This window comes from Chionomys nivalis, chromosome 22, assembly GCF_950005125.1.
Source record: "Chionomys nivalis chromosome 22, mChiNiv1.1, whole genome shotgun sequence".
In the NCBI taxonomy this organism is placed as follows: Eukaryota; Metazoa; Chordata; class Mammalia; order Rodentia; family Cricetidae; genus Chionomys; species Chionomys nivalis.
Genome location: NC_080107.1, coordinates 1421979 through 1437326, shown reverse-complemented (window position 1 = coordinate 1437326; position 15348 = coordinate 1421979). Strand labels below are relative to the sequence as shown.

At 38.5% G+C, this 15348-nt stretch overlaps 1 protein-coding gene across 1 annotated transcript in view; it reads right to left on the bottom strand.

The window, feature by feature from the left end:
• The window catches only part of Calcrl (calcitonin receptor like receptor), a 78822-nt gene that overhangs the window by 10635 nt on the left and 52839 nt on the right, over positions 1–15348 (bottom strand). Inside the window, exons 8-11 of the mRNA XM_057755275.1 lie at positions 10115–10241; positions 7284–7437; positions 5887–5947; positions 5730–5796 (exon numbers count right to left, since the gene is read on the bottom strand). Coding sequence (XP_057611258.1) covers positions 5730–5796; positions 5887–5947; positions 7284–7437; positions 10115–10241 — 409 coding nt within the window. The remainder of the gene's footprint in view (positions 1–5729; positions 5797–5886; positions 5948–7283; positions 7438–10114; positions 10242–15348) is intronic.

Sequence of the window (15348 nt, the reverse complement as noted above, 5' to 3'; positions counted from 1 at the left end):
CGATTCCAAGTAAGATCATAAACACTTTTAGAAAAAGGAATTGCTCTTAAGAAACGTTAGGTTTTAAGGATATATTCGTGTGTGTGTGTGTGTGTGTGTGTGTGTGTGTGTGTGTGTGTGCATACCCATGGAGGCCACAGAGAAAGAAGTCAGATCCCTGGAACTGGAAATACAGGCAGCTGTGAGCTGCCTAATATGCAGCTGGGAATTAAACACAGGTCGTCTGGAAGAGCAGCAAGTGTTCTTCTCTATGAAGCCAGCTCTCCAGCCTCAACAAACGTTAAATTTGAAAGAATCGTCTTTCCACTGGTGCCCGTACTGTGGACTCCCCAAGCATACTGTGCCATCACGACTCTGTATATATTTGGTTTCTCTTCCTTTTTTGTGATCATCGCCACAACACCCTTTTATATAAACATTTCTATAACAAGTACCTGAAATAAGACTGTCATTTTCTTTATGCTTATAAAGAGATGATCATACAACTGAACCAGTTGGCATTCAACCTAGACGATGAAGTTTTGATTTGCTTTAATTGTAAATGACTTTCCACAACTACAATTTACTATTTATTGTCCTGTAGCAACTTTCCTAAAGGGATTGCATTGTCTTTGAAGAGATTCACAGAAATCTGAAAATGAAATTTGACTCAGTAGTTAAGAACCTGTTTTTGAAGCATTAATTTCAATTTATTTATACTCTCTCATCCTTTTCATCCATGTTCTCTGTCAGACAGAGAGGGAGAACAAGGAAAGAAATATTTGATTGAGAGAGCCATTATGGGGCTAGCAAGAAACCTGGCACTAGGAAAATTCCCAGAAATCCACAAGGATGACCCCAGCTAAGACCCTAAGCAGTAGTGGAGAGGATGGCCTTCCCCTATAATCAGATTGATGACTACCTTAATTGTCATCCTAGAACCTTCGCCCAGCAACTGATGGAAACAGATGCAGAGATCCACAGCAAAGCACTAGACCGAGCTCCCAGAGTCCATTCGAAGGAAGAGAGGAGCAATAATATGAGCAAAGCAGTCAAGACCATGACGGGGATACTCACAGAAACGGCTAACCTGAGCTAATGGGAGCTCACTGACTTCAGAGCGACAGCAGGAGAGCTTGAATAGCACCAAACTAGGCCCTCTGAATGCGGGTGACAGTTGCTTGGCTGCGGCAGTCTTGGGGCCACTGGCAGTGGGACCAGGACTTATCCCTGCTGTTTGAACTGGATTTTTGGAGCCTATTTTCTTTGGAGGGACACCTTGCTCAGCCTAGATATAGGGAGGGGGACCTTGATCCTACCTCAAAGTGATGTTCCAGACTTTGTTGACTCCCCATGGAATGCCTTACCCTCACTGAGGAGTGGATGGAGGTGGAGTGGGGGGGGATGAGGGAGATAGATAGATAGATGATAGATAGATAGATAGATAGATAGATAGATAGATAGATAGATAGATAGATGATAGATAGATAGATAGATAGATAGATAGATAGATAGATAGAAGATAGATAGATAGATGATAGATAGATAGATAGATAGATAGATAGATAGATAATGATGATGATGAAGATAGATAGATAGATAGATAGATAGATAGATAGATAGATAGATAGATGATAGATAGATAGATAGATAGATAGATAGATAGATAGATGATAGATAGATAGATAGATAGATAGATAGATGATAGATAGATGATAGATAGATAGATGATAGATAGATAGATGATAGATAGATAGATAGATAGATAGATAGATAGATAGATAGATAGATGATAGATAAGATTCCTGATTTTTTAATATATTTATGTTCTTGAAAATTTTGTACATGAGCACTTCATTTTCATCATTCTTCCCCTCTCCTCTTCCTTCCTGAAACCCCTTCGGGTAAATCCCCATCCCCACACCCTCTCAAATTCATGGCCTCTTTTTCTTTATTATTGTTACATGTCTGTGTATTTAGACATTCATATAAATATGTAAGTATCTCTGTAAGCACTGCTCGTGTGTTTTCATGTACCCAGGGCTGAGCACTCAGCTGATTATAGTGCCCATCCCTGGGGGAGATGAAGAAGTGCAGGTATTAGCGTGTGCTGAGAAACCTGTTTTTACTAGGACATCTGTGATGTTCAATAACTGGTAAAAACCACAGGACATCTTCATATCACCATCATTCCCAGGGCCACAGAAGGAAGCAGAGAGCCAGTACAGCAGCTACAGGAGCAGTGTTGAAGACTTTCACCTGAGGACGGGCAATAATTTCTTACTTATGCCCTCAAGGGACCTAAGCGTCTCCAAGATCTCAAATTAAATGCATCCTTTCTCAGCAGTGTGTAAAGGTGTCATGGTTGTGCCAGTACCGGCTGGGGTAGGGGAGCGTGAAGGAGGTCTGAGTGAGAAAGATGGATTGTGGCTTAGATGACTTCTTTATTAAAATTGTTCAGAGACACATGAACTAGAGCCCCACCTGGACTCTTGGAATCTAAACAGCCAATGAGGGACTCTGGAGTGAAAACAAGGACAGAACTATTCCAATAGGTTAAGAAAGAGTCTCCTAGTTTTTCCTTAGGTCACTCACAGTCGGGTGTTTTATGAAGACAAATTTGCTGAGCAGGGTGATGAGGTACGTGATATTTTTACTGAAAATCCATCTCTGCTCCTCTCTCCCAAAGTTGGTATAGACAGGCTTTTCTGGAGATTGAGTTAGCTGTGTTACATTTTCTGTTTGGCATGCGCTTTTGCTTCATCAATATCTCTGGTTTGAACAGTTTGAATCACAAACACCTCTGCACTCTGATCATAGGCAATAAAATATCGACTTGGGCTTGTTTGTGGATAGCCTGCACACATTTCTTTGAGCTCTGTTCCAAACTGAATCGTGGTGGCATGCGGAAACTACAAGTGAAGAATTGCTCAAAGAACTCTTTTGTGCATTTTCATAGTAATCTAGGCATTCTGTCAATCACATGCCAGGACAAGGTCATTTACACCTGAAAAGCCTGTTGGGGGAATTCCTACTTTTTGCGGAATTCTGTTATTACAGAAGAGAAAGCAAAGTCGTACAAAGGTTAAAAATGAAACGAGCCCAAGCACTACTTCCCCATAGTGACTGCTTGTAACCAATTGATATTCTCAGCATTTGGGTTTCAAATCACTGGGCCATGAGCATGTGTGTTGGAATCTGTATTCTATGCTGTTCCACAGGTCATTGGTGTCTAGTTCATGCCAGTCATGTTCTATTCTTATTACCATAGATTTAGACTATGTTTTAAATTTAGCATTGTGTGTTATTTTTGTTTACATCTGTTTCGTAAATTCTATATCTTTTGAGTCCATATGACTTTGCAATTGTTTTCCGAACTCTGTACAGAATGCCATTAACATTTTGATGGGTGTTGTGTCCAAATCGGTTGATAATTTGAGACAATACATTAGACATTTTAGTAGTATTAATATTTTCAGTCCATGAGACATCTTTCCACTTATGTGTATATCTGCTATTATTTCCTTTATTTTTTTATAAATTTCATTGTTGAGATCTTTAATTTCCTTAAATTTATTTCTTTTAGTTAGTTAAATTTATGAGTAGATATTTGTATGAATGGTACAAATGGCATTGTCTTTTAAATTTTTTACTGTCAACTTGCTATTGGTGTAACAATGACCATTATTGAGTTATATTTTATAAATGAGCATTTTAAGGTATGAAGTGATTAGCAGGTCTACCTGTTGTTCAATATGAAATAGAAATGGGCTCTAAACACAGGCAGCTATCAGTTACCAGTAGTTTCAGTTATGATATATTTTTGAGAATAGTTTGACAATGATATTGCAAACTACATCAACAATGTTCTAAGGCGATCATGCAAACTAAATGGAAGCTGAAAAAGTGGCAAATAATAGAATTTTTGTGTAGAAAAGAATCTGAAAGCAAGAGTCAAAGTGTTTAACTTGTTTTAAGAAATATACATCTTTTTCTTTTTATATAAAACTTAATGCCAACTGCAAAATATCACTTGGGAAATGTAAATGTCTTAGGATCTCTCACTCTCTGTGCTAATTTCTATTCCTTTATTGCTCATTGAAGAAACATAATGGAAGCACAACATGTGGTCTTTGCCACCCTATAACTGAAAAAGTACAGAAGATGAAACTGCCCAGGCACCTTAGGGGCAAGGACCCCCAAAATGCACAGTTCCATTCTCATCCCTGGCCAGAAGTGGGGTATGTTCCTGGATTTATGGTTAGGAATGCCAGAAAGAAGCTCTGGCTTCTTAACTCTTCCTAAATTAGCACCCTTGCCTCAAGACTACACATGACCATGTGACCCAGAATCAAGTTCAGACATTAATCCTTTCTGATAAATAGCTTTGGAATTGGATCTCTAGATTTTCAAGGTGAAATAGCTTGTATCTATTCCTCAGTTTCAGCCTATTTTCTAAATGATTCTAGAGACTTTTCTTGGAAATACTATAGTAGCCTTGGAATCCATTGAAGATTGGTATTAGGGCTCTCTTACAGTTTATCAAGGAGAGCTATTTCCTCCAGGACAGAATTGAATCTGCCTCTGTCCCTACATGGAGAGATGATTACCTTAAGAGCCTCTCTACCTGGACCTGTCCACCACCTGGGCACCCTGTAGGAAACTGATTCATCGTAAGCCATGTTAAGGAGGTGGGAGGAAAAATTATCACCTCAATGAGATAATCTACTTATTCTTTAAAAAAAAGAAAAAGCAAACGCTTGCAGAGCAGTGTAAATTTTTCTTGTTGTGCTTTCTATCTCTTCTTCTAAAACTTAACGTGCTTTTCCTGATGCCCTGGGATGTCTCACTCTTTCTCTGAAGCTCCTGACCATCTTCTGCTCTGTGGCTGCTTACAAATGTCATGTCTTTCTCTCTTCCTTCTCTTTCTTTCCCCAGCTGGGAAGACTGACAGATTGACTACCCTGCTGTTTTCTCTTAAACTGCAATAACGTTGTGGGGGGTGGGGGGGGAGTGCGCATGCACGTGCATGCACAGGTGTTTCTAAATTTAAATAAGGAGACTAAGAACCCAAAAGAGGAAATCCCAATTGCGATAGAGTTCTACAAATTATCTGGTAACATAGCCACATTCAAAAATGTCCAACTGCTAACACATATTAAGTGATGAGTATTGTAATTACAGAATACATTAAGCAGCGCTCTTCCTTCATTGGCCTGTTACTCTTGTGGAGCTGTGTTGTGGTTTCCTATCAGAACCATCCTCTGTTCTGCTACTTGCCTCAGAAGGCAGGACTCATGGTATCATCACCCAGGCTCTCTGACGCTCTGACATTTACTGTATTTGGGGCTAGTGAGCGGAACTAAGAAATCAGAGACAGGAAGAGAGAAAGTTCGCGTATTTGTTTCTGCTTTTTCTTCCCTGCCTGGCTGTGGTCTGGGCACCAGCTATTTCCCACAAGCCCAAGCCAGAGTGCTTGCTGCATGGCTCTTAGGATTTCTCTAACTCCTTTAGAACTGCTTCGACCTCACTTTGAGTTTAGGCTGCCAAAGCAACTTCCTACACTTGATCCCCAACGCTTCTCCACCACTTGCAAATTAGCCATTTACTTTTCCTGCTCATCTCATAAATATGACACCTTCATTGAGCCCCATTGAGATAAGCAGCGCATCAACTCTGACTAACAAGGGTGGAGAGGAGATTCAGGAAATACGAGCAACAGTGAGAAACAGGGGGTTTTAGTTACATACCAGTAGAGCAGCGCAAATAGGTCCATGGATGATGTAGAGGAGGTGGGTATCTGAGCTGATCCAGCAACTAGGGGATAAAGTAAAGACAACAATGTATAAACAGAAGCTTTTCATTTTGCTTAGTTTTAATAGAAGTCACAAACGGAAGCCAACTTACTTGTCATTGTAATACATGCTTCTGGCCATGGCGTGGATGCAGGCGGGGAGCAGCGGAAACCCTACAAAGAAGCAGGCACAGATGAACGGCTGTCTTTCCCTACAGGTGAGGCTTCTCAAAGAAGGCACAAATATGACATCTGGAGACACTTCATGAGCAAAAAATAATGAGCCACCTACGTCTGCTGTGTGATGTGACAAACTGTCAGGCTAGACTATCATACATCATTCCGAATCAGTAAGATTCCAAAGATTAAAACCACAGCATGCTGCTAAGTCACGATCCTTTAAAAAATTTCTGTATTCATTTAATTTCTGTGGGATGAACTTGGCTAATATGTAATATCAATGTTGGAAATTTTTGGTACTGATAATCATTTCTATTGTAAAAGACAGGTTTCACAGCAAGCCATGTTTTGCAAGGAAAAAAAGAGAAGATACGTTTATTATACCAAGATTTCTGCATGTTTTGAAGCTTGTAAATAAGATCTTGAAAAAACTGAAGTAAAGAACTGTTTGATAAAGACAATCAGAATGTGCTAACAAATGGGTATGTGAACAGACATATGTCTTTAAATCTATCTCAGTATCTACATCTCCATCTAGGTAGATAATTAAAATGTATAATGACTGCTTTATCTCTGAAAACTTGTCCTACATGAATCAATTTTCTACATATTATGTTCTTATACCTTATTCCAATGACCTTAAGAAGCACACACAATGCCAAGAGATTATGTAAAAGAAGTAGATCTTTTGCATACTTTAATTATTGACATCTCTAGTTTAACTATAAAATGACAGTCTAATAAGATCTCTACAGGGCACTCAGATGATTCTCTGCAAGTTCAAAGCCTTCCTAATCTAATAGCAAGTTCTAAGCCAAAAAAAATCCGGTCTCAAAAATAAATAGACAGACAGAGAGAAGAAAAGGAAGGAAAAGAAAGAAAAAGAAAGAAGAAAAGAAGGAAAGGAAGGAAGGAAGGAAGAAGGAAGGAAGGAAGGAAGGAAGGAAGGAAGGAAGGAAGGAAAGGAGGGAGGCAGGGAGGGAGGGAAGTAAATCTCAAAGGTTCCTTAGTGGAGTTTAAAACACCAGTGACCTCTTTTTACATGCGACAAAGGAAATTCAGAAAACCATATCCTTAATTCATAATTTTAATTCTATTGTTTTAGTCATTCAACTAAGATAAGCTTGTCGCTGGAATATCAAAGTTTAAAAAGACGTATTATTAATCAAAATGAGACTAGAGAAACCATGAGTCTGTGACACTTGGCTTTCCATAGTTCAGTCCATCACAGCGAGGAAAGCATCGGTTTACATGTTAAGAGTGATTGGTAATAAGTCACACTGCCTGAGAGCTGAAAGCCTTCTCAATCATGAAACACAGTGGCACCTACCCCAGCCAAGAAAATAATACCACATCAAGTGCTGTTTCTCTGCAAACACGGCCACCACGATGAGTGTGTGCAGGTAAATGCCTTCACAGAGCATCCAGAAGTAGTTACAGCCCATCAGGTAGAGATGGATGAACTGAGACACTTTACAGCTCACCTGTAACAAGGGAAAAAGTGGTTCTTAGTCTACGAAATCCGCACAAGAAGCGTTTGTCCAGTTTATTTCAGAAACCATGGGATTCTTCTTTCCCCACCACACAACTGTGCATACAAGGGTGTCTGGGTCGTACAGTGCTCTTCTGAACACCACCCCGTGATGGCCTAAAGTTATTAACCATGAACTTTATCAGTTCCTAAGAACCATGTGGTATTCCAAACAGTTCTGCAAAGTCCAAAATCTCCCTTTGCTTGAGGGTGTCTGCTTTTCTTATGTGTTCTGATTATTGCACAACAAACATAAACTGTCCACCCGTCTACAACTGCAATCTCTTTGATTGTGGCTGTGGCTTTCGGTTAGAAAAACTTTGATAGACTTATCTGCACTTAATTAAACATGTCCAAATACTTGGAAAATTTTGTAACCTTCATTCCGCAGGAATAAATAAAACTTACTGAGTAATTCTCTAATGAAGCTAAAGCACTGGAAAGACGTTTAGAGTTATCATGGATTAGAGAAAATAGCAAGTGCATGAATGTCATCCTAAAGGCTCTGAACAACTAGAGTTATCATGGACTAGAGCACATAGCAAGTGCATGAATGTCACCCTAAAGGTCTCTGGACAATTATCATTTAAACATAGTTACCAAATCCTTGAATATTTCCGTGAGGCATGCACTGAAAATGGCCACTCATTGTACAGAAAAAAAAAAAAACCTAGTAGCAGAAAAGTGAAATAATTTGCAAATATTCATATGATATTAATCAGGTCTGCATCCTAAACAAAAGTCTATAATTTTACTTTCATTATTACATGTAATAACACCTTCCTAAAGGATATTTGTAAGTCATTTCCTCATCTGTGTGGAAAATTCATTTACAAAATTTTAAACAATGGAGTATGTGCTTTACAAGATGACAACCAAGTCTCTTAAAGATAAAATAATTTTAACTGCACAATTTGAGTATATTTATGATGTATTTAACCTTCAATAGTTATATAGGTATTACATTCCTTTCTAATTCAATCTGATTCTGATGTCACTTTAATCCCAGCACTCGGGAGGCAGAGGCAGGCAGATATCTGAGTTTGAGGCCAGCCTGGTCTACAGAGCAAGTTCCAGGACAGTCAGAACCACACAGAAAACAAAAAACAAAACAAAAAAAATTAAACAAAATTAATATAAATTATTATGGGAGAAAGCATTTAGACTATACTTCAATAAATATTTCTGTGGAGAGCACTGTTACTATAATCAAAAATATGCTTTTCTAAATAATAAATTCACTGTACTTTAACATATATATATATATACATATGTATATATACCCTTGATTTAGAATCTCCCATTGGGTTATGAATCCTCTCATTTGTAGAGAAACTCATTCTGAAATGGCAGAATGTCAGCTCTTGTTTTATATTGCTAATTATATCCTGGCCTGTTTCCTGCCCCAGTGACTTTAGAGAGAAACATGAGAAAGATTAAATCACCCGGATGCACATGTGCAAACCATGGGCGAAACTTCAGAGCTGTGTAAATTACCCTAAAAACACATAAAACACATGTTATTATTGACCCATTTGTTTCAAACTCCTTCCCTTCTCTGACTTCAGTAACTAGATAATATAATCCAGAAAACACAGCTTGATGCTCCCAAAAGCACACACACACCGCATACATATGCCACACACACAAACCCACAGCACATACATACACCAAACACACACACATACACACACCACACATGCACGCCACACACACAGACACACACACCACATACATATGCTGCACACACAAACCCACAGCACATACATACACCAAACACACACATACACACACCACACATGCACACCACTACACACACCACACATGCACACCACATACACACAGCATACATGCACACACATACCACACACACATATGCACATACCACACATACACACACCACGCACATGCACACCACACATGCACACACAACACATATATGCACACCACACAAACACACACAGCACACACGCCATACAAACACACAGAACATCACACAAATACAGACACAGACACACACATCCATATCCAAAATTGGAGTTCTGCAGCGACATTAAACTAGATGCTTCCAAAAGTGTGACTACTTCTGCTATATATACATATATTTGAATCCAAGTATAGCTTACATATAAATATCATAGGAAATTCATATACATATAAATTTTAGCATACATTTTAAATATGGCTTTAGGAAGAAAATGTTATCAGTATCTATTGAGACAATGATTGGTAGAGCATTGGAACATTTTATTTTAACAGATTTTAACTTTATTCTACATACAAAGTATGTAAGTCCTTATCTTCATGGTTTAATAAATTTTTAATGCAAGCCTGATGCCAAAATATAATTTAGAGTTCCCATTACATATGGTTTTCTTTCGTGTAAAAACTCAGTTGCTTTTATTGCTGTTTAAATTGGATTGAGCAAATGGGCTCCATAGCCAGAAGCGAACTGAGGCTGTGGAAATACTGAGGGAATTTACCTCCCTAGACACTAATATCGCTGAGATAAACCTGCATGTCAAACCCAGCCTTTACATATGTATTAATTTAAGAACATACATTTTCCATACCAGAAACCACCCCCATCCCATACATCTTCCCGCTAATTCTCCAAGGGTTTTACTTACAGGATTTGTGGCCACCAAGGCCTGGTTGTTGGCCACCGCAGTGAGGTGGATGATTGTCACAATCGAGTTACACACAAATGAAAAGAACAGATTCTTATGCAAGGTGATCCGCTGGCAACTTAAGCTCCTTCAAGGCAAAATCAACAAATAAATAAAAATAAAAAACCCTGTGTTGATATCATAAAATGTTTCTACAATTGTAATCAGATGTAATTCAAATAAAGTACAATTTCAACTGATAAAGATTGCTCTAATTTTGAAAAAAAATATTTTTTATCCATAATTTTCACTTGATAAAAGTTTTAATTGAGGAAAAGCCCAGATGGAAATGAGTTGGCTTGGTAGAGGAGCCCATATGTAGGGGTGGGGAACTTGTCTGTACAAAACCTCTGCATTAATTTCTTCTGTTTAATTCAAACACAATATTTTAATTCATTCTGAAAAAGCAGAAATTGAAATTCAGTGAGGTTACATAATCAAAACCATGATGATAATGAACTGGGATCCTTCAGTTTATCTGAGACTCTCAGCAGATACAACGCCTCTGGCTACACTGCAGGGTCCCCTGTCTTCATAGACAAGTATGTTTCCTTGCGGTGGTGAGGGCTGTATTTATACTGACCAGTCATGGGAAATATAATTGTATTTAGACTAGCTTTATAAACAGAAATTAGGAATCATGGAAAATTGTTCGGTTTTGCTGATTATTTCTCTGGTTGACCCAGGTATCCTCAAGCTATAAAAAGAGGTTGACCTTCTATCATTTGTATAAAGCCAAGAAAAACTGGCCCTGTGGCGTTTTTAAAGGGTAGATTTTAGAAGAGATGTCACCACAGTTGAGCAAAGCGGCTTGTTAGATGTAATCCACAGTCAATCTTAGATTTTTTTTTTTTTTTTTTTTTTTTTTTTTTTTTTTTTTTTTTTTTTTGCACATGACTAGCTGGCCCACGTTCAAGGGAAAATTCCTGCACAGATTCCCTCATGAAGAAATTGAACAGTTTTATTTGGGGTTCCAGGTAATAATAAAAAAATGAAAGCTACATGAGGCTAACTGCTGACTGCACAGTTAAGCATGTGTGGAGGAATGCATAATGACATTTCTTTGCAGAAACAAACCTCATAAGGATTTTACTAAAACTAATTCACATAATCTCCCTTGAGAAACTACCCTGTATGACTCCAAGACTTCTGCTTTGAAAATTAAAGAATTAGTATCATTTTGCCACCTCCCTTTACATTAAAAAAAAAAAAAAAAACCAGAATGTGTCGAACTTCGGAATTCGAACGGGTACCAATGATTTCCACGTTTGAAACTACAAAGTTTAGGTTTTCGTTCCAAAATGCGTGTGGCTCTGTAGGTCTACATAGCTCTACTCTGTCCGAGAACAAGGAAGTCAACATAACCCAAACTAATATTTAAAGGTTGCCAGTGCATGCTGAATGCTATCAGTAAAGCTTTAGAAAAGCTTGATACAGTTCTTAAATCACCACTGAGTGAAGCCGAGACGGGCATTGGACAGCAGGTGCTTGCAACCGTCTGCAGTCCATCAGATAGAAAGAATTGTGGCTCCTGGTTTCATACTAGAGTCGGTGAACTTGGCTGGGTTTCACAGCAGCAATGAGAGGACAGCCCAAATAAAGTCTGATCTACAGAGTGTTGAAGATATCCTACAGCAGACAGGAATTTTCGAGAATTTTGAGGAGTAGCACGATTCTTGTCATTTAAAGAAATTCAGTCCTGTTTCCAACAAATGACACAGCAGTGACAAGGGAGACAGTGGATGGAGAGGGGAAGGACCACACAAAGATGTTCTTCTGACAGGAACTAGCAGAACATGCAGTTTTTCTCCAGATCACTCTCCTACGACGGAAGTCCTAACCGCCAACTGTCTGCTGGGGACTTCGACTGTTCCTATGGCATTCCAAGCATTGTTTAGGGAGGAACTACTTAGTGATGCACATATTTACTTCTTTGGGTTACAGATTTTAAGTAAATAAGCTATCAGAAAAAAAAAATCCCTTAATGTAACTAGTTTGTCATTTTCTGCTGATCTAAGTCATTGTATAAAACTTATGCCCGTCTTTAAAAATACACATAATTTTCCAATTATGATTAAAGATTAGAAAACTTTGCTTAAAAGACAAATTTGAAGGATTTTAAAGCAATTGATCACAAGCATTAAAGTCCTTTATGAAAAGAGCACTACATGCACCTGGTGACAGAGGCCTGAAATTGTAACTATTTGGAAGGTCAGGGTAGGAGGATTAATAGTTCAAGGCTGCCTGGGCTACAGAAGGTTCCAGACCAGGTTTAAAAGCTTAGTGAAATTCTACCTCAAATAGAATTTTAAAAATCACTGTGCTAGGAAAAAGAGCACCCATCTAACATGCACACAGCCATGGGGTTCAGTCTCCAGCACTGCCAACTGATGAGCTAACTCAAGTTAAATTAAATATGGTAATACTTGAAATAGCAAATGAAAGTTAAAAGATAGGATTAGGGGGATATAGTACCAACATTTATGATAACATGGTATACATGTATAAAATTCAACAATAAATATGATCTTAAAAGATGATTGTAAGTGTTGATATGTATGTATGATATGCTCATGGGAAAAGACTGGAAGAAATTAAAGTGTTAGCCATAGCTAAAACCTTTTTAGACTGCTCCTTGTACTTGTGACATCCTGCCCCTTCTGATACTAGCCTACGTATCCGTTCCCCTTAGCAACTTCCTTTGCATGTGATCGCCCCTTTCCCCATCTGTCATAAATGGTGTAAACTTAGGCATGAGCAGCCGCTACACGCTGTCTTCTGAAGCGGTAACTGAGTATCAGCCTACGTAACTCAAGCCACTGCTCTGGGTTGTAGCAATCCTGACATTCATCTGAGCTGTCAAGACTGTGAGAATAAACTAGATGGCCGCCAAATCCGCTCCCTCTGTGTTGTGAAAACATACCCCACTGTCTAAAACATTGGCCTGTTGCTCTAGTTTCTTCCATGTCTGCCTCTGGGCCCTGCACAGATTAAACAAAGCAGACAGATGCAATCTGACATATGGCTTCCATCAAGGTCTTTTGATAGAAAGGTCGCAGATTCGGACTGTAGTGATTCCTATTGCTGCCTTCTAAGCAAGCTCATTAACACATGTAAGAAGATTGATGCAGATAGAAATCAACTTGTGACATTTTTAAATCTGATTATTAAACAAATGATTTACTTGAAACATGCTAAAAATTTTGAGGTAAATACGTATAAAATTTGTCCTGGGGACTGCAACTCATGGTTTTGTATATGCCGGTCAAATTCTCTTCCACAGTTAATGACTTTTTTTTGAGACCAGGGCTCCCTTTGTAGTCCTAGCTGGCTTCAATCTTGTTATGTAGCTCAGGACGGGCTCCAACCCACAGATACCCCCATGCCTCTGCCTCTGCCTCGAAAGTGCTGGAATTAGTCATCCAATTGATATCACATGGAGGCCTACTCTTTTCTGAAAGGAAATGAAGCAGTGGATCTGGGGGAGAGGGGAGGAAGGACAGGAGGGAGAGGAGGCTGTGGTCAGGATGTATTTTATGAGAGAAGAATAAAGAAAAAGAGAAAGAAAAGAAAACATGCACAGTGCTGCGTGTCTAGATATGCCTAGTTAGGGATATTTTTCAATTATTAATCTATGTCCCATTTTTACCTACTCTAAATTATTACTTTCCTCAAGTACTAAAAGCAATTATAATCCTTGGAAATACTTTGCAAAAAATAACTTACTGGTTTTTTTTAATCACTACCCTTTCTATTTTAGTATAACAACAGAATAAAAAATGTGGCTAAAGAGTCTGTATTGTTTCCATTTCGTAGTCTTTTCTGATAATTATTTTAGAAAATCGTTTCAAGATGCACCTTCTGGTAAGCAGGGTTATAGAGGAATTGTTACAAATATGCCAATGACGCCATTTCCGCATCTTCTGGAACAGTTTTACAGCAGATAGATAGCATCAAGTCAGCACACATGGTCCTGACTGGGCTTCTGAAGCTGAACCCTTCCTTACAGCATGCGTTTGAATAAGTTCCTAACATCTCTAATCCTCAGAGTCCTTATTTGTCCTAGAGGAATCATACATGATTGCCTTGAAGGTTGAGTATGATAAAGCATGACATGGGGAACACTTATCAATGCTAATTATTACCTTTAGCATCCTTAGCATAGTTAACTTTAATTACATAGTCAACAGTTTCCTGACGCAATAGTAAGATGGCATCAAATTCTATCTCAATGGTTTTAAACTGCTTCAGTAGTGAAATAACCATGGTTTATGTAACTTGACAAAGGAATTAAAAACGTATCATGTTTTTGTTACAATCACAGGAATTCAACATTCAGAAGATAACTTCAGGACGATGGATTTTCAGTTGATCAAACAACCTAAATTACTTTCCCAAGGAATTCTATTCTGTCTACACAAATCTCCAAACCAATGTCTTTACTATCATGGTGACCATATTCTGTTGCTGCTGCTTCAAAATTCAGCTGATAATGTGGTCAAGGATCTTGCCTTAATTTTCCATTTGGGTTTGCTTGTGAAAAGAAATGTTTAAGCTGCTTTTCTCAGTATTAGTGACGAGCAGCAGAAAGTAGAGAAGAATGGAAGACAGCCATACCCCCGTCTATAGAGAACTACTTTCTTATTCTGGTTTATCTAATTTAATGACTGGGTGCTCAGATCACTTCCCATTAAGTCACTGGACATGTATTTCAAAGGACATCTCATGCCAATCTGAGTACGAGCAGAAAGAATAGGCAGAAAACAATTAATACACCCAAAGGAGGGTCTAAATTTTGATCATTTGTCTGTTGAACTGGTTTGTGCTAATAAGAACATCTGATTATTTGTGACAGGAACATTTAAAAAAAATCTCTGGTGACAGCTCTTTTTTTATTATCTAGACACATTAAAGGATTTGTGTTTATTTCCATAGAATGCTCAATAAAAATCCCTGCCTGGAAGTGGTCCTCTTCCATCAAGTCCTTCCTTCCCCGTCCTTGCCCTTCAGGGCCGCCTCTTCAAGGCCACAAGGAGAAGGCTGCTGAACACTTCCTATCTGTGAGCTACTCATACAAGGACTTTCCCTCACCTCCTAATGGGCAGGAAACCATCAGAAGAGAAAACAATCTTTCGGATGTTTGCATTTCTTGCACTCCGAAAACAAACAAAACCCTTTCAGAGGTAAAATCAGTA